The sequence below is a fragment of the Pelodiscus sinensis genome, chromosome 6 (genome assembly GCF_052426305.1).
Source record: "Pelodiscus sinensis isolate ZL-2025 chromosome 6, ASM5242630v1, whole genome shotgun sequence".
NCBI classification, from domain to species: Eukaryota; Metazoa; Chordata; order Testudines; family Trionychidae; genus Pelodiscus; species Pelodiscus sinensis.
The window spans coordinates 94904889-94922066 of record NC_143057.1 but is presented as its reverse complement, the minus strand read 5'-3'; the positions used below and the strand labels follow the sequence as shown (position 1 = coordinate 94922066).

General features: G+C 41.9%; 1 protein-coding gene across 2 annotated transcripts in view; it reads right to left on the bottom strand.

Moving 5' to 3' along the window:
• Positions 1-17178, bottom strand: part of PDE4D (phosphodiesterase 4D) — a 1058382-nt gene that overhangs the window by 765054 nt on the left and 276150 nt on the right. For both annotated transcript variants that reach the window (XM_075932865.2, XM_075932866.2), the window contains one exon: positions 1102-1337. In XM_075932865.2, coding sequence (XP_075788980.1) covers positions 1102-1337 — 236 coding nt within the window. The remainder of the gene's footprint in view (positions 1-1101; positions 1338-17178) is intronic.

The following is a 17178-nucleotide window of genomic DNA, read 5'->3' as shown; positions in this document are numbered from 1 at the left end:
TACTTAGCTCCAGGAAAGAGAATGCTAAATTTAGACAGAATATTCATGGAGATATCTGCAAAGCTCTAACACACGCAAACTGAGACTTTTCAAAGGCTAATAACTGGTGTAAATAGGGTGGATGTTCACAAAGAAAGCAAAAGGACACAAAGGCCTCCCAGACCCCCTTCTCTCTGTTCTCACCACCAAATTTCAATTCCTTGCTACAAAGTCTGAAAACCTTAAAGTTTCTCAAAATGCTTTTAACATAGGCAAAAAAAACTTTGTTTTTCTGTAACTTTGTTCTCTGAAATGGCCAAATTATTTTGGATGAAGCTGATAAAAGCCATTGTCATCACCCTGAAGCAGACATCTGGCATATAAAATTTCATCCCAAATTGTTAAATTTGGCAAAATTATAAGCAACTGAAAACAGGATCCAAAAATGGGAAGTGTCATACAATCTTAATAACTGTATTGCCAACCCTACCTATAAAACACACCCACACAAAGTGTGTGAAGTTACAAACAGGATGAGGAGGCAACTGCATAATAATAGGAAAACATTATGTACAATTATCTGTCTAACGTATCTATTAATCACTTACTAGCCACAAAGGCCTAATTCCTTAACAATTCTCTTAGTTTTCAAATTGTATGCATATGAAATATTTCAATATACTAAAGCTACAAACTGCACCAATAGTAGATATCTATGCATCTATAAATTTTCCTTTTCTTAATAAAATATATCCCTAATGGTCTGGGTAACCTTTTCCCAACATTTCTGTTTGATAGGACCAACGATGCATATGCAGTATGACTAAGTCTCAGTCACATAATTTTAGAAAATATAGCATATATTTTGACCATATTTTCTACCAGTACTACCAAAATGGTTCCATATATTACAGAACATTTTTACTCTAATTACAGCAATCACTTTCATTTCTTTGTTTGGAGTTAAGAGAAAAAAAACTTATTTTCATTTACTTTTTTACACTGACTCCAATATTTTAAGCTACAGAGATTTTCTAAGTCGATTTTTAAAAGCAATTCTTATTGAAAGTAAAGAAGTATAACATTTCAGTAGAGGAGTTGACATTTCAAGTCAACACATACCTGTTGGGCTCTGCAGATGTGATGGCAATCAATGGAGGAATCCTTAGTGGAAGACTGGTAGGCCTTGGTATATTCTCCATATCACTCTTTTTATCCCAGTCTGCTTGCTCCAATTGTCTGAAAGCCAGAGGAGGAAGCTGGATATTGCGGCAGGAAAGTCTTCGCACAAGATAGGGTTCCATTCCTTGGAAAGGAACTTCGTCTTCCATATTGGAGTATAATGTTTCTTCTGAAACCTATAATCACAGAGAGAGAGAGAGAGAGAGAGAGAGAGAGCTTATTTCATAATTCTTCTCTCCAATTCCTTTTTCGTAATAAAAATCAATTAAATATCTCTGAGGTAGCCCTAGAACTGTTGGCAAAGGTGTTAAATGAAGAAGGCACAAAAGAATTGTGTTTGTGCAAAAAGTAGCTAGGTGTGGTATACTGAAGATATTTGGATGAATATAGCAACCATTACAATATTGACAGATGAGTGATAGAGATGTAGCCGTGTTAGTCTGGGGTAGCTGAAGCAAAATGCAGGACAATGTAGCACTTTAAAGACTAACAAGATGGTTTATTAGATGATGAGCTTTCGTGGGCCAGACCCACTTCCTCAGATCAAATAGTGGAAGAAAGTAGTCACAACCATATATACCAAAGGATACAATTAAAAAAAATGAACAAATATGAAAAGGACAAATCACATTGCAGAACAGGAGGGGGATGCAGCGGGGGGTGGGGAGGAGGAAGGAAGGTAAGTGTCTGTGAATTGATGATATTAGAGGTAGGGAGAGTGGGATGTTTGTGAGTTAATGGTATTAGAGGTGATAATTAGGGAAACTATCTTGGTAATGGGTGAGATAGTTCAAATGTTTGTTGAGTCCTTTTGGAAAGTGTCGAATTTTAACATGAATGACAGTTCAGAGGATTCCCTTTCAAGTGCAGATGTAAAAGGTCTTTGTAGCAGAATGCACGTGGTTAAGTCATTGAGAGAGTGTCCTTTCTGGTTAAAATGATCACTCCATTTTATCTTTTATAGGCAATAACCTTGTTTACCATTTATATTTACCAGTGACTTTTGCCTGAAGTATTTGGTAAATTTGCTCAGTGGGTTTACAAAGACTAGTGTATATTCACTTTCCATTGATGTATTGGTGAAGCAATTAATAAATTATAAGGTGTATTCCTGAGGTACAGTGCTAGCAAATGTGGGAATCTGGTTGATGCCTTTCTCAGCTCTGGGAGCATCCATGTAATTTAGTGGGGTCTCCACATGTGATTGTGCTGAGTGATAACAGCACGTGGAGGAGTTGCTGCTGGTCACTAGCAAGGCATTGGGAGAGAGAGTCTAGGTTGGAGAGAGTGATGGGAACATAGCTGTCCCATAGTCTCAGGCTACACCCCCGGGGGGAGAGGTCCTGTCACACTAGAATTATGTTTTTAAAATGTGATGGGCAAGCAACTATAGAATCATAGAACACTAGAACTGGAAGGGACCTCGAGAGATCATCAAGTCCAGTCCCCTGCCCTCACAGCAGGATCAAGCACCATCTAGGTCATCTCTGAAAGATGTCTATCCACCCTGCTCTTTAATTTCTCCAGTGATAGAGATTCTACAGTCCCTCTAGACAATTTATTCCAGTGTTTAAGAACCCTGACAATTAGGAAGTTTTTCCCAATGTCCAGCCTAAACCTCCCTTAAGCCCATTGCTTCTTGTCCTATCATCAGTGGCCAAGGAGAACAATTCCTCTACCCCACCTCCTCGCGACACCCTTTTAGATACCTGAAAACCACTATGCATAAGTCCATGTATTTGTTTGTCTAACTAGCCTGGTCATCAAGCAGAGACAATGAAGGCACATTTACATAGTGAGTGGAGGAGATAGCCTCTTAACTATCATAACAAGGTGGGGGAGGAAACTGCGTACAATTAACATGGTTCCAGCCTCCTGATAGATGCAGCAAGCTGAGCCCCAAGATTGGGTCTCCTGCCTCCTGAAACGCAGTCATTAAACTTTGGTAAATATAAGCAAGGACAGAAAGCCATTTGGGCACCTGAAGGAACAAAGGAAGCAAGATCTGTGAAGGGTCTTAGCCAGAGAATCTGGCCAGACATGCTAGAATTTGGGACTAGAGAGCATTGCACGTCAGCCTATAAAATATAACTGGGTGGTAAAAGCTGGGGAGTAACCCACATGTTTGTATGTGGGCTGTTGTTCTCAGGACTATAAGCTACAGAACCACAAGCAAGACAGGTAATGACACTGTTATGTTGTGGGAAGTTTCACAGCATAGGAAGAAATCAGTGGAAAGGCAGAGAGCTGGAGCAGGTGCAAGTGTCCATTTGACTGCATAGCACAGAACTCACTAGAACAAGCCCAGACTAGCTGGGCTGACCCCAGTGACCTACTCAGTTACCATAACAACAAGATCTATATCTACAACCCAATATACAACCTATTCCTCCCCCCTTAATAAAAACGTCCCTTTAAGAAAACAAAAACTAATTATGAAATGAGGGTAGACTGCCTCAAGTTCTTAAGGTGATCCTCCTCGTTCCTGCCCATGACCAGGATGTCGTCAAGATAGCACTGAACTCCTGGCAAGCCACACAAGATCTGGCCCATAGATCTCTGGAACAAGGCTGGGGCAGAAGTTATTCCGAAGGGTAAGCGATAGTAACGATAAAGCCCTTTATGAGTCACAATAGTCAACAGCTCTTGGGATTCCTCATCAACTTGCATCTGTAAATATGCTTGACTCAGATCAATCTTGCTGAACTTTTTCCCCCAGCCAGGCCCGCAAAGATGTCATCGATGCGAGGAAAGGGGTATTGCTCTGCACATAAAACAAGATTAACAGTGACCTTAAAATCCCCACAAATCCGAATAGAACCATCTTTCTTCAATATTGGAACTATTGGAGTTGCCCATGGACTATGGGTAACTGGTATTAGGACTCCATTCTTGACTAGGCGCTCCAGGTCTGCTTCAACTTTTGGCCTGATACCATATGGCACAGTTCTGGCCTTCAGATATTTTGGTTGGCTACCAGGTTTAATGTTCAGTTTCACGGTGATTCCCCTCATACTTCCCAGATCCTCTCCAAAAACAGCAGCATGTCTCTTTAATATATCAGTCAGACCTGTTTCTTCTTTAGTCATCCGGTGTACTTCTGCCCAGTCCAGTGGGATCTTCCTAAGCCATGATCTCCCCATTAAGGCTGGGTAATGGCCTTTCACCACAAACAGTGGTAATTCTGCAGTCCGTCCATTTAGTTCCACCTTAACATCAGTAGTGCCCAATAGGGGTACTGCTTCTCCTGTATATGTCTTCAGAATGATCTTTGTTGCCTTAAGTGGAAGATGCTTCAACTTTTCCTTATACACCGAGTCTGAGACCAATGAAACTGCTGCACCAGTGTCCACTTCCATGCGTACCGGTTTGCCATCCAACAGTTGGGTTAGCCAGTATTCATGGGATCCCAGTTCCAAAGACAAAACATAGCATGGCACTTCTTCTTCAGACAAGGTGTCACTTTGATCATCAGGCATCTGCTCGATGGTATGCAGATTTTCCTTTTTGTTCCACCAGACCACAGGCCTCTTTTTCTTTTGTTTGCAGGCATGCCAATGTGTCCTTTTTTTCCACACTGTCAACAAACTAGGTTCTTACACCAGCATTCTGATGCATGGTGACCTGTCTTACCACAGCGGTAACATTCCTGGCTCCCCACTGTTTTGTGAGTAGGTTCTTGGGACATTTTATGCACCCCAGGGGGTGCACTAAGGTATTGTGCCTCCTGTGTGGCCAGTTCCATGAAGACCGCAATATCAATGGCCTTCAGTAGGGTGAGCTGAGCTTCTGTTAACAGACGCCTCCATATAGCTTCACTGTGCGGGCCACACACTAACCTGTCACGTATGGCATCATTTAACATCTCCTTAAATTCACAGTGTTCAGCAAGCTTTTTCAAATTGGCTACAAATTGTACAATTGTTTCACTTTCTTTTTGGTCTCTGCTATGGAACCTGTACCTTTCTGCAATTACCAGTGGTTTTGGAGCATAATGTGACCCCAGGATTTCCACTATGTCACTGTAAGATTTGGGCTCTGGCTTAACAGGGAGCAGCAAACTGCGTAGCAGAGAATAGGTCTTAGCCCCTACAACACTTAAAAATATTGGCACCAGGGGCAGATGACCGTTTTGCGGGGCCCCAGGCAGCATAATTACGCGGGCCCCCCCCCTTTGCCACGGCGCATGCGCAGTGACGCCATGTGCATGCATAGCGGCGCCACGGCGCATGCGTGGGGCTTTCTGAAGCACAAGGCCCAGGGCAGCCGCCCCATTCACCCTGCCCTATATCCGCCCCTGATAGGCATCGTCTTCTCTTCTTTAATGTCATTTGCAATAACAAAAAGTTCAAAACGTTCAGTATATACCTGCCATTGCTCTAAAGTCTCCTCAAAAGGTCCCAGTGACCCTGTAAGTGTAGCCATGGCTGCTGCACTCCCCCCCTTTTTTTTTCTTTTCCAGTCTCTGGGCTTCTTGATCTTAGTTTCAGTTTGCACAGTGTAGCAATCAGTTCTTACCCCCACCTTCCAGAACGGCCAAAAAGAGTTTGTTTTCTTACATTGACTTCTACTTCTTTTGTTGCTGGAGGCAGCACAGGTATCCCATCCTCGTCGCCACTTGTTATGTCGTGGGGAGTTTCACAGCATAGGAAGAAATCAGCAGAAAGGCAGAGAGCTGGAGTAGGTGCAAGTGTCCATTTTATTGCATAGCACAGAACTCACTAGAACAAGCCCAGACTAGCTGGGCTGACCCCAGTGACCTACTCAGTTACCATAACAAAAAGATCTATATCTACAACCCAATGTACAACAGACGCAACCCTCACTGGGCTGATCTAGAAAGATCATAATACAGATCCATCCGTATCAGCAAATCACTGTAGTAATTGCTTGTTGTTTTCCCTGGATCCCCCACAAGCTCCTTTTTCTTTTAAGCAGTTGTAATGGTCTGAGAAAACTTGCATGCCAACATAAACAGAACATTTAAGGTATATGTTTTTCAAATCTTTACAGAGAAACCTGGGCTTCTACATATAAAACATGAGAAAATTCATCTTGAATTTATTTCTCAGAGACACACACAAATGGTACAATGAAAAGATGGAAAAGGGATATTTGACAAAGAAGTTGATCTTGACAGCTTCAATTTGCATAGTTCATAAAGAACATGCTTACAAATTATAACATATGTGATACATTTGATTCCAGTTAATATCAGTCATATGTAGATGCTCTCTTAGAGGGTTTGCAGGAAATCAGGAACCTTCATACACATGTGATAGTTGTATCCTGGAATTAGATGGCTTTGGGGAAATTATTAACAATTTTCATCTTATGACAAAATGTTGGCTTCCTACAGTTCCTGTGACTGGCCACAATTTTTAACTAGTTTTTTTTTTTTTTTTTTTAATATTAACCTGATGCTGAATATGAAATGTATGAATTAGTATATTAACATTTTATTGTAACTTTGCCAGAATTTTTTAATTCTGAAAATAATCAGTATCTCATGTAGGCTAAGGCCCAAATATCAATAACTTTATTTTTGAAGTTACTCATCCTGAAAACTGGGAACAGTTTGCTGACTATCGAAAGAAAGTCAGTCACTTTAAAAAATTCTCTAGCTTTTTGCGCTACAAGTTTTCAAATATTTCCATTGAGTCCACCATTTAAACATTCAAGTTCTAAGTGCTTAATCTTCTGAGAAGCTTGTTGTAACAATGAAATAAAATTGGAGTCATGTATTCTATATTAAATTACTCTGTGGTCTCGTTCCATTTACCAATGGACTCATGTCAGGAATACAGAAAGCACCATCAAAACTTTCACCATTCTTGGAAGACTTATTCTAGAACTAAAAGGCTGCATCCTCAGAGACAAAATACCCACGATTCTAAGAGTTGTCTCTCAGGTCAGAACTGAAGCATATTGGCCAGGTGTTTTGAGGGGAGAACTGACATTGTACCCACATATATCTATTCAGTGAACTCAGAGAGAAGACCAAAGGCTATTAATAAAGCAATTTTCTCATTGCTCATCTTAGGAATAATATTAATAAACTACAACTATGGTCATAGCCTAATCAGGAAAATAGTTCTAATTACCATTTAAATCAGAAAAATTAAATTGATCATTTATGAAAAAATAGTCAATGCAACCTTAAAGCAATTTAAAAATTATAGGAATTATAATATGGTATGAATTAATGGATATACTCAAAAGTGAATCAACATTGAAATTAATCACTGTAAAAATGTCTAACATGTTACAGTCATCCAGGGAGAAGTTTAACTTAAGGCTTTGAATGTCTAATGTGTGTTTTTTAATGAGGAGGTAAAATTAAAAAAAAAAGAAAAAGTGAAAGAAGTTAATTATGTCCTAGAGCTATGTGAAAGATTTTGCTGCATTTGGTACCAGATGAAAATGATGTATTTATCCCTGTAGGTCTTTTAATCAAATTCACTAGTGACAAAGACCAGATTTTTGCCAGTGAAGAAAGAGTTGAAAGCTAGAAACTGCAATAAAACTCTCAGAAAAAAGCTAAGAATCAATGGAATGAGCTAGTTGTACTAAGAACATGAATACATTATGCCACTGCCTCTACAGAGTCATCAGTAAAAATAAAAAGATAAGAGGCACTGGCATATATGGGACCATCAGAATCTATAAAAACGTACAAGGCTAAAGACTGAAGAAACATTTTTGAAACTTAGGTCTGTGTCTAGAGTTGGAGCACCGAAATTTATGTTTCATTTTAAGGCAATGGGGAATTAATTCAACGCCTTTGAATATCAGGCCACTCATTTATGTGCAAGCAATTAGGTCTCCAAGTTGGCCAGTTTCGGCATGAATGGATTTTCTTACCCCAGAAGGTATGTTAGCAATAAAATGCATTGCTAGAATATCTTTTTAATATTATGAAAAGGAAATTTTACATAAAAAGAAGAATTAGTTCTGCATATTTGTTAAGCATTTTCAAAATGGTTTTGACATTGCTGACAGCCCATCAGTAAGCACTAATGTTATCTAATGTTAAAGCCATTTTGTAAAATGCATCACAGAACCGTAGTATACAATTTTGAAAGTCTGTTTTTAATTACTTTGGCAAGCTTTGGGTTATAAAAGATGAAGATTTTCCATTACAACACACAGCAGAACCTATGTACTCAGAACCAAATAAATGGATGCCATTGCTCGAGATGCCTGCCAAGCAGTGATTCAATGCAATGCATTTCAATTATTCTAAACTGTGGATAAAATGTCACACTCAGTCCATTTGAATGACACACCTGATTCTGTCAGCAAACCAATTTGCACAAGCTTACAGGTGAGAAGTGATGTTTGCTTGCATGAACTGTGTATTTCTTTGTTCATTTCATGCTGCTGTCATGCTCTGTAACTGTTGAAAAGCTGATCTTACCTTAGATTTGTTTTTTAATACATTATTGCTACCTGTTTTTAAAAGGCAATTCATTAAATATAAAAGAAATATCTCCCAGTACCATATTTTCCTGTTAGCCTCTGGTTAGCAGAAAAAAAAATCCTTAATTTGCCATTTTTGTTTCCATCAAATTGTGTAAGTTAACAGGGCTCAGACAATCTCCAGGCTGCTTTTCTAGCCAGTACTGTGTGTACAAAAGTAGTACTCTCTCACAGCTCCCCAAGTTAGCCCTGACTCCAGCTCTCTCATATGGCCCAGTGCCTTTTGTTTGTCACTTCGTTTAGTGTGATGAAAGGTGGTTAGCATGCCCATCAGCTTCAATGAGGTCTGTGATTGCCCATAGATCAAAGACTTGGTTGCTGGAACCTATCAATACCTTCCAGTACAACTGCCTGAATACATTACACCATACATATCTGACATGTATTCCTTTACTTTAAGTACAGTCTACTATAACCAAATCCATCCAATTAGAGGTGGGCAGATAGAGAAAGACAACCCTTATACTCACTGTGTTGAGAAGGTACAGTCTCGTACTGGGGAAAGAAGGGGGTGGAGCACAGCTGCCTCTCCTCAGGAGATGCAAGGGGACGAATTCAGCCAGGTGACAGCCTGGTGTTCCCTTGCACAGAGCAATACTGCATCCTCCACTCTGTCTGCACTTCCCCTCTGCAGGGTAGTCCAGAGGTGGATGAAGATAGAGCACAGTCGCAACTCTCCTCAGCTTGCCCAGCCCTCTTTGGGACATTCTATGCCCTCTGGGAAGCACGGACAGAGCTGTCCCTAAAGGCTTCTCAATGCAGGGACTGCAACTCTGCTTGGCCTTACATAAGCTCCACAAGGCAGGGGAAGACTCCTTATGCCCTTCCTATTGTGCAACCCTATAAGAGCCAAGAACAATCCAGACCTCTGAGGTGTAAATTCAACTAAATCAAAATAAGCACCCTTCCCATATTTCTTTTCTGAATATAGTGTGGGGGGAGGGATAAGTTGTTCTGTATACAAATTCACAAATTAGGAGGAGGAATTGTTAAGTATTCCTCTGCGTCACTCAGACAAATATTAACCCTCTCCCCCAAAAGATAGATTTACTTTCCCAGGAAAAAGCCACTTTAAAAATCAAGTTCACAAGAGTGTCTAAACAGAATTCTGTTGACTCCCTATCCACAATGCAAATATACAAGTTAGAAGAGCCATTTAAAACACACAATTAGCCCTTTGACATAGTTAAGACATTCTCCTGTGGTAAAGACAGGACCTAGTCATATCTGACTTATGTCAGAGCTGTAGAATCATTTGGAGACATGGCTAAGCAAAAAGACAAAAAACCCTAATAGCAATGACCATGCATAAGTGTTGTTCTTAGCCAGGTTCAATCTGCGAAGTGAGCAATCTTAGCTTTAATAATATATGTTGTTTGTATACATTTTGGAAGGGAAGAAATATGATAGTATGTTTTTAAAGGTCAAATATTAATTCCAACAAAGCCACCTTTAGAGGCAACCACAAAGCAAGATGAAGAGGAAATCAGACCTTTAGCATGTTTTGTTTAGCATCAAAAGAAGCTAAGAGAAATCAACCAACTCTTCCTAAATGGCATCTTCCTCCAATGGAGGAAATGTCAGAATGAAGATTGTTTGTGCAACTCTAATTGAGCATGTGTATGCATTATGAACATTTGCTATTTTTTTCATGGGGTCCCCAGTTCATTCAGGGCATGTAATGGATGATAAACAATTAATATGCAGCTATTCAGTATTTTTGTTTTATCTTCATTGTTCAATATGTGGCCCTAGGCATTATTTATTACACACTTTTTGAACCCTGCTCTGCAGTCAGAATTATTCACTCCTTCAAGGGCTTTTTTATGGCTCTTAACACTCTAGTATTTGAGTACTTGACAAACATTATTTTTACAGTACCTCGTGATATGAAGGGGTATTATTATTCTCATTTTACAGAAGCAAAGAGATTAAGATCAAGAGTATTCACTAATTTTGGATACCTAGGAACTGATTATTCGGAGTATGTAGCATTATATGGCACTTCATATAGTCAAGCACAGCTCCCACTGACTTCAGTTGCAACTATGAATGCCCAGCACTTCTGCAAATCGGGCTCTAAGGTCTCAAGCAGAGCACACAGAAAGCAAGGAACATAAACATTAAGGACCATCTCTGAAAACTCCGTTTGAAGTGACTTGAAGTGACTAGTATCAAATAGGAACTCTTGCATGGACAGGGATAGAGAAGCCAGTTCTCTGGAGTGCATGGCACAGAAGAGGCAATCCTAATTAGAGGAAAGCCAGCTACACAGACTTCCTGTTCCTCTGCTTGATGTAAGTAAAAGCAGGGACACAACTGGGACCCCCAGAGTACCACCAGTCAGATCCCAGGAGTGGAGTCCTCTGTCAATGTTGTGCTTGTCATTCTGACAACTGTTAACACCCCACTGCTTGCAAGTCAGAGCTTAATGGCTCCTAAGAGCCCTGTAAATTGATGTTTGAGGCTTGTGGCCTCTTACAGAGTGTTAGTCTCCTTGTCCTCCAATTTAAGACATTTCCTCACCCCACCACACAGTTTGTCTTAATCTTTTTGATCTCACCTCAGTCTAGTATTTTGCCCCTGTGTAATCAGATAAAATGGTTTCTTCCTCCACTCTGCCTGGGTGCTAGCAAAGTGGTCACTGAGCCACAGGAGAAGAAGGAAACGGCTCTCACTTCCAGTGCATAGTTCAAACAGTTGAGAATAGGCATAATAGGGAAAGTTATTCTCAGCCCTGCTTTCCCAGGGCTGGAAGAAGCATTCTCAATTGTTCTGGGGGAACGGTCCATGCAGTGCTATCATAGGTAGGACCTGTGAAAGTAATCAGCATGTTGAGTTGCTCTATTGAGGGTGGCACTTGCACAGTCTAGTCAACAGCTGGAGCTCCCAGCAAGCATGCTCAGCAAGGAGGTAATCTTTGGAGATTGTAGCTGCTAAAATCAAAGATATCTGTCTGTGTACAGGCAGTCCCCGGGTTACGTACAAGATAGGGACTGTAGGTTTGTTCTTAAGTTGAATTTGTATGTAAGTCGGAACTGGTACATATTGTAGGGGAAACTCTAGTCAAACATTTTTTTTTAGTTTTGGATAGCATAGGGAAAGGTCAACTCCCCTCTAATGTTTGTTTTGCTGTCTGTTCCCCTGTTCAGAAGATTTCACATCTATTTCTGTCCCTGTGACAAACTCAGGACTAAAGGAGTAACTCATCAAATACCAAACAGCTCTGCACCATGCTTTGAGCTAATAGCTTTATTTCCACACACCACCCAGGGTTCTAGGAGGAGGGTCCTTTTTTTGCTAACACAATGAGGCCAGCACTTTGTTTGTTTTGGTGGAGTCTTTGTTTGCCCAGGGAGCCCAGCATGTATAGGGGGAAGAGGGGCAGAGAGGCTGCTTTTGTCTGCTGTTCGGCAGCCTGTTGCTCAGGGGAGGGGGCAGCCTGTTGCTGGCAGGGGGGAGGGGGGAGGCGTGCAGGATGCGAGGCCGCGGGGGGGGGGGGGGGGGCAGCGGGCGTGTGGAGGCACTTTTCCTCTGCCCGGCAGCTCTGCAGGATCCCTGTCCCTGTGGCCAGCTGCTGCAGGCAGAGACCAGTTGGAGCTGGCCGAAGAGGAGGAGGAGGTGGATTCTAGGACCCAGGTGAGCGAGCCCCGGGGGACGCTGCTGCGCTCTGGGAGCCTGGCATGTATAGAGGGGAGGAGGGGCAGAGAGGCTACTTTTGTCTGTTTGGCAGCCTGTTGCTGGCAGGGGGGTGGGGGAGGGGGGCAGCGGGCGTGGGGAGGCACTTTTCCTCTGCCCGGCAGCTCTGCGGGACCCCAGTCGGAGCCGGCCCGAGGAGGAGGAGGATCCTAGGACCCAGGTGAGCGAGCCCCGGGAATGCTGCTGCGCATGTGCGGGAGTTGCCTCACCCCGTTCGTATCTAGGGATCCGACGTAAGTCGGATCCACGTAAGTCGGGGACTGCCTGTATATACCAACCATGATTTTTCAAAGGTGTTTAACTTTGCCAGGTTTGGACACACTTTCACAGGGAAAATACAAATTCAAGACCCAGATCCAAATCATGGGGGTACAAAAAGGCATTTCAAATAAAAGGTCTGAATTTTTTAACAAACACATTTGTTCATATCTGAATATTGGCAACATCATAGCAGAATTTTGCAAGCTTTCTTGATCCATCACTCACTTTCTACCCTCAGCAGGAGAATTCAATAGAACTTTGTGTGGCTGAAATGGTTCTGAAGCTAGGCAAAGTTCGGGAATTTGCCAGTTCTTAATAGCGGGACACAAATGAACAAACAAAAATGTTGCATCCAATGTAATTCGGAGAATAAGGATTGGCAGGAGTCATGAGGTATCTGCTCTCTTCTTAGCTCCAACCTGCTTTGTTGCCCCAGCCACTAACCTCTCTGATTTCTCTCTGGCTATGTCGAGACTATGTTTTTTTTGTGGGATTCCGGAATTATCCCACAAAAAACCCACCACATCCAAGGAACACGTTTGCTCTTTTGCTTTTTTTCACGGAAGAGCAAACGCACTCTTTCGGGGAGCCCTGTATACCTCGTTTCATGAGGCATGAGGGCTCTGCCAAAAGAGGAAGCTTTCCCACCATTTGGCCCCATCTAGGCAGGGCCAAATGGCGGAAAAGCCTCTTCTGAAAAAAAAAGCAGAAAAAGCTACACAAATTGCGGAGCGCATTTTGTGTAGCTTTTTCCATAAAAACGCCGCAGTCTTTACCTAGCTTCTGTTGCCACTCCTCCTCTCCACTCTGTAAAGCAATTACACTTCTACTAACCCATGTACAGAAAATATAAGACATACAGCAGTGTTATTTATTAATGTAGTCATTTCAGAGATTTTTAAATATATGATCCCTTTCCCTGTCCCCTCCTCCAGGTACTCATCTCCTCTCCCCGATAATACCTACATTTTTACATATTTCCTCTCAAAGACCATTTATTGTTTCAGAAACCTATATGGAGAAAAAAATATACCAAATCAACAAACTATTGCTGTTTTTTCTTGTTATAGAAGAGCTACCAAATGACTAATTACCCTTACATCATTTTCAGGTTATTTTGCAACATGATTTACAGTTGTTCATTATCTGCACTATAGAAATGACGATGATTCATATTTTTAATCCCACAGCTAAATAAAATCTAGCCATTATATGACTATGTACTTCTTTCCTTCTTTTTCCATCCTCAAGAAAACACACTTTTAAAAATACATGTTCAAAATTATCAGTTATTATGTCTCATCAAATAATTGGAAATATTATACAAATTTATTATGAGATTGTATCTCTCACTGTAGCATTTAAAAAGTGTCAACATTGAAAAACGGTAGCATTAAAAACCTCACTCTGAAGACTTTTATTTAGTGTTTGCACTCAAAAAGCAGAATTTTATCTTTTATTCAAATGAGAGTCACAGCTGTTTTTTCTCCTTCCTAACCCTGAATCTCAAAACCTTTAGACTGCTTTGCCTTGAATGAAAAGAGCATGGACTTTTATCCAGCACAACTGGAGAGAAAATATTTTTTCACATAAGGGAAGATGGACAGTTACTATCCAACTGGTAAATTAATCATTGTATTTACTTGATTTGGAGTCTTCTCCAAACAATGTAGGTAAAAGGCAGCCCAAAAAGGTTTAATGCATAGCCCAGAATCATAGAATCATAGAACCATAGAACTGGAAGAGACCTCAGAAGGTCATCAAGTCCAGCCCCCTGCTCTAGGCAGGACCAATCCCAACTAAATCAACCTGACCAGGGCTTTGTCAAGCCAAGACTTAAACACCTCTAGGGATGGAGACTCCACTACGTCCCTAGGTAACCCATTCCAGTGCTTCACTACCCTCCTAGTGAAATAGCTTTTCCTAATATCCAACCTAGCCTCTTCTATTGTAACTTGAAACCATTGCTCCTTGTATTGCCTTTCATCACTACTGTGAACTGCCTTTCTCCATCCTCTTTGGAACCTCCCTTCAGGAAGTTGAAGGCTGCTATCAAATCCCCCCTCACTCTTCGCTTCTGCAGACTAAACAGACCCAAGTCCCCCAGCCTCTCCTCATAAGTCATATGCTCCAGCCCCCTAATCATTTTGGTTGCCCTCCACTGGACCCTCTCCAATGCATCCACATCCTTTTTGTAGTGGGGGGCCCAGAACTGGACACAATACTCCAGATGTGGCCTCACCAAGCCGAATAAAGGGGAATAATGACATCTCTGGATCTGCTGGCAATGCTCCTCTTAATGCAACCTAATTTGCTATTAGCCTTCTTGGCTACAAAAGCACACTGTTGACTTATCCAGTTTCTCATTCACTGTAACCCCCAGGTCCTTTTCTGCAGAACTACTACTTAACTGGTCGGTCCCCAGCTTGTATCTATGCTTGGGATTCTTCCATCCCAAGTGCAGGACTCTGCATTCGTCCTTGTTGAACCTCATCAGATTTCTTGTGGCCCAATCCTCCAATTTGTCTAAGTCACTCTGGACCCTATCTCTGCCCTCAAGCATATCTACCTCTCCCCCTAGCTTAGTGTCATCCGCAAACTTGCTGAGGGTGCAATCCATCCCCTCATCCAGGTCATTAATAAAGATATTGAACAAAACCGGTCCTAGAACCAAAACTTGGGGCACTCCGCTAGTAACCGACCGCCATCCTGACATCAAGCCGTTGATCACTACCTGCTGGGCCCGGCCTTCTAGCCATCTTTCTATCCATCTTACCGTCCATTTATCCAATCCACATTCCCTTAACTTGCTGGCAAGAATATTGTGGGAGACCGTATCAAAAGCCTTGCTAAAGTTAAGGTATATCACATCCACTGACTTCCCCACGTCCACGGAGCCAGTTACCTCATCATAGAAGAAATCAGATTGGTCAGGCATGACTTTCCCTTTGTGAATCTATGCTGACTATTCCTAATCACTTTCCTCTCTTCCAAGTGCCTCAAAATTGATTCCTTAAGGATCCCTTTCATGATTTTTCCAGGAACCAAGGTAAGACTGACCAGCCTATAGTTCTCTGGATCCTCCTTCTTCCCTTTTTTGAAGATGGGCACTACATTTGCCTTTTTCCAATCATCTGGGATTTCTCCTGATCTCCACGACTTTTCAAAGATAGTGGCCAAAGGCTCCTCAATGACATTTGCCAACTCCCTCAGTACCCTCGGATGCATTAAGTCTGGACCCATGGATTTGTGTACGTTTAGCTTTTCTAAATAGTTCCTAACCTGTTCTTTACCAAGGGCTGTCCATCTTCATCCCGTCTTGCGTCACTTAGCGCATTAGTCTGGGAGCCCACCTTGTCCGTGAATACAAAGGCAAAGAAAGCATTGAGTACTTCAACTTTCCCCACATCATCTGTCACTAGATTACCTCCGTCATCCAGTAGGGGCTGCACACCCTCTCTGATCACCTTCTTCTTGTTAACATGGCTGTAGAAACATTTCTTGTTATCCTTCACATCCTTAGCCAGTCACAATTCCATTTGCTCTTTCACCTTCCTGATAACCCCCCAGCATTCTTGAGCTATACATTTAAACCCCTCCCTGGTCATTTGTCCAAGTTTCCACTTTTTTTAAGCTTCTTTTTTGTGCTTAAGTTCACGAAGGATTTCCCCTGTAAGCCAATCCAGTCTCCTACCATGTTTGCCTCTCTTGCTACACGTCGGTGTCAGTCCCCGTAATACACGAGGTTCGAAGGGATGCCGGAAAGGATGAGACCACAACTGGGGGTTTCAAAAAGTACAAACTGATTTTATTTTGATGGCGCCAGACAATCATCAGAACAAAAATTAAACAGATTGCCAGACAACACAAAACAATTCCCTGAGGCTTTTCTAAATCACAATAATTCCCAATAACTGCCCAGGGGTTAGGAACAGTTGAATTAACACTGGTATTATCCATAGGGCTGACTATTTACACAACTTTATACAAGGAAACAGTAAAAAACCTAAACCACAACTATTTATAAACTAACTTAGTAACTTTTTAGCCACTGTCACTTGGTAAGCAATAAGGACAATTAAAAAATCAATTAGGATAGGGAGGAGTACCGGTAGTTCGGAATAGGACCCTAGTCCGAACTACCTAGTTCGAGCCCCGTGTAGCCGCGCTACACGGGGTTCGAAGCAGCGGGGATTTAAAAATGGCGGCTCCCCGCTTATGCTAATGAAGCCCGGGAAATTCAAATCCCGGGCTTCATTAGCAAGTGCGGTATGCATACATTACCCCGCTAGTTCGAACTAGCGGGGTAGTGTAGACATACCCTAGGTTTGCAAGCCTGCCCGCGAAGCTACTCATCCCTCACTTTGTTAGGTGGATCCCATCTCTTCCTAACAATCCTTGTGCCCAGAACAGAGTCCCATGGTCGAAGAAACCAAAGCTCTCTCTGCGACACCACCTGCACAACCACGCATTTACGTCCTCAATTCGATGATCCCTGCCCAGTCCTTTCCCTTCAACAGAGAGGATGGACAAGGACACCACTTGCGCTCCGAAATCTTGGATCCTTCTTCCCAG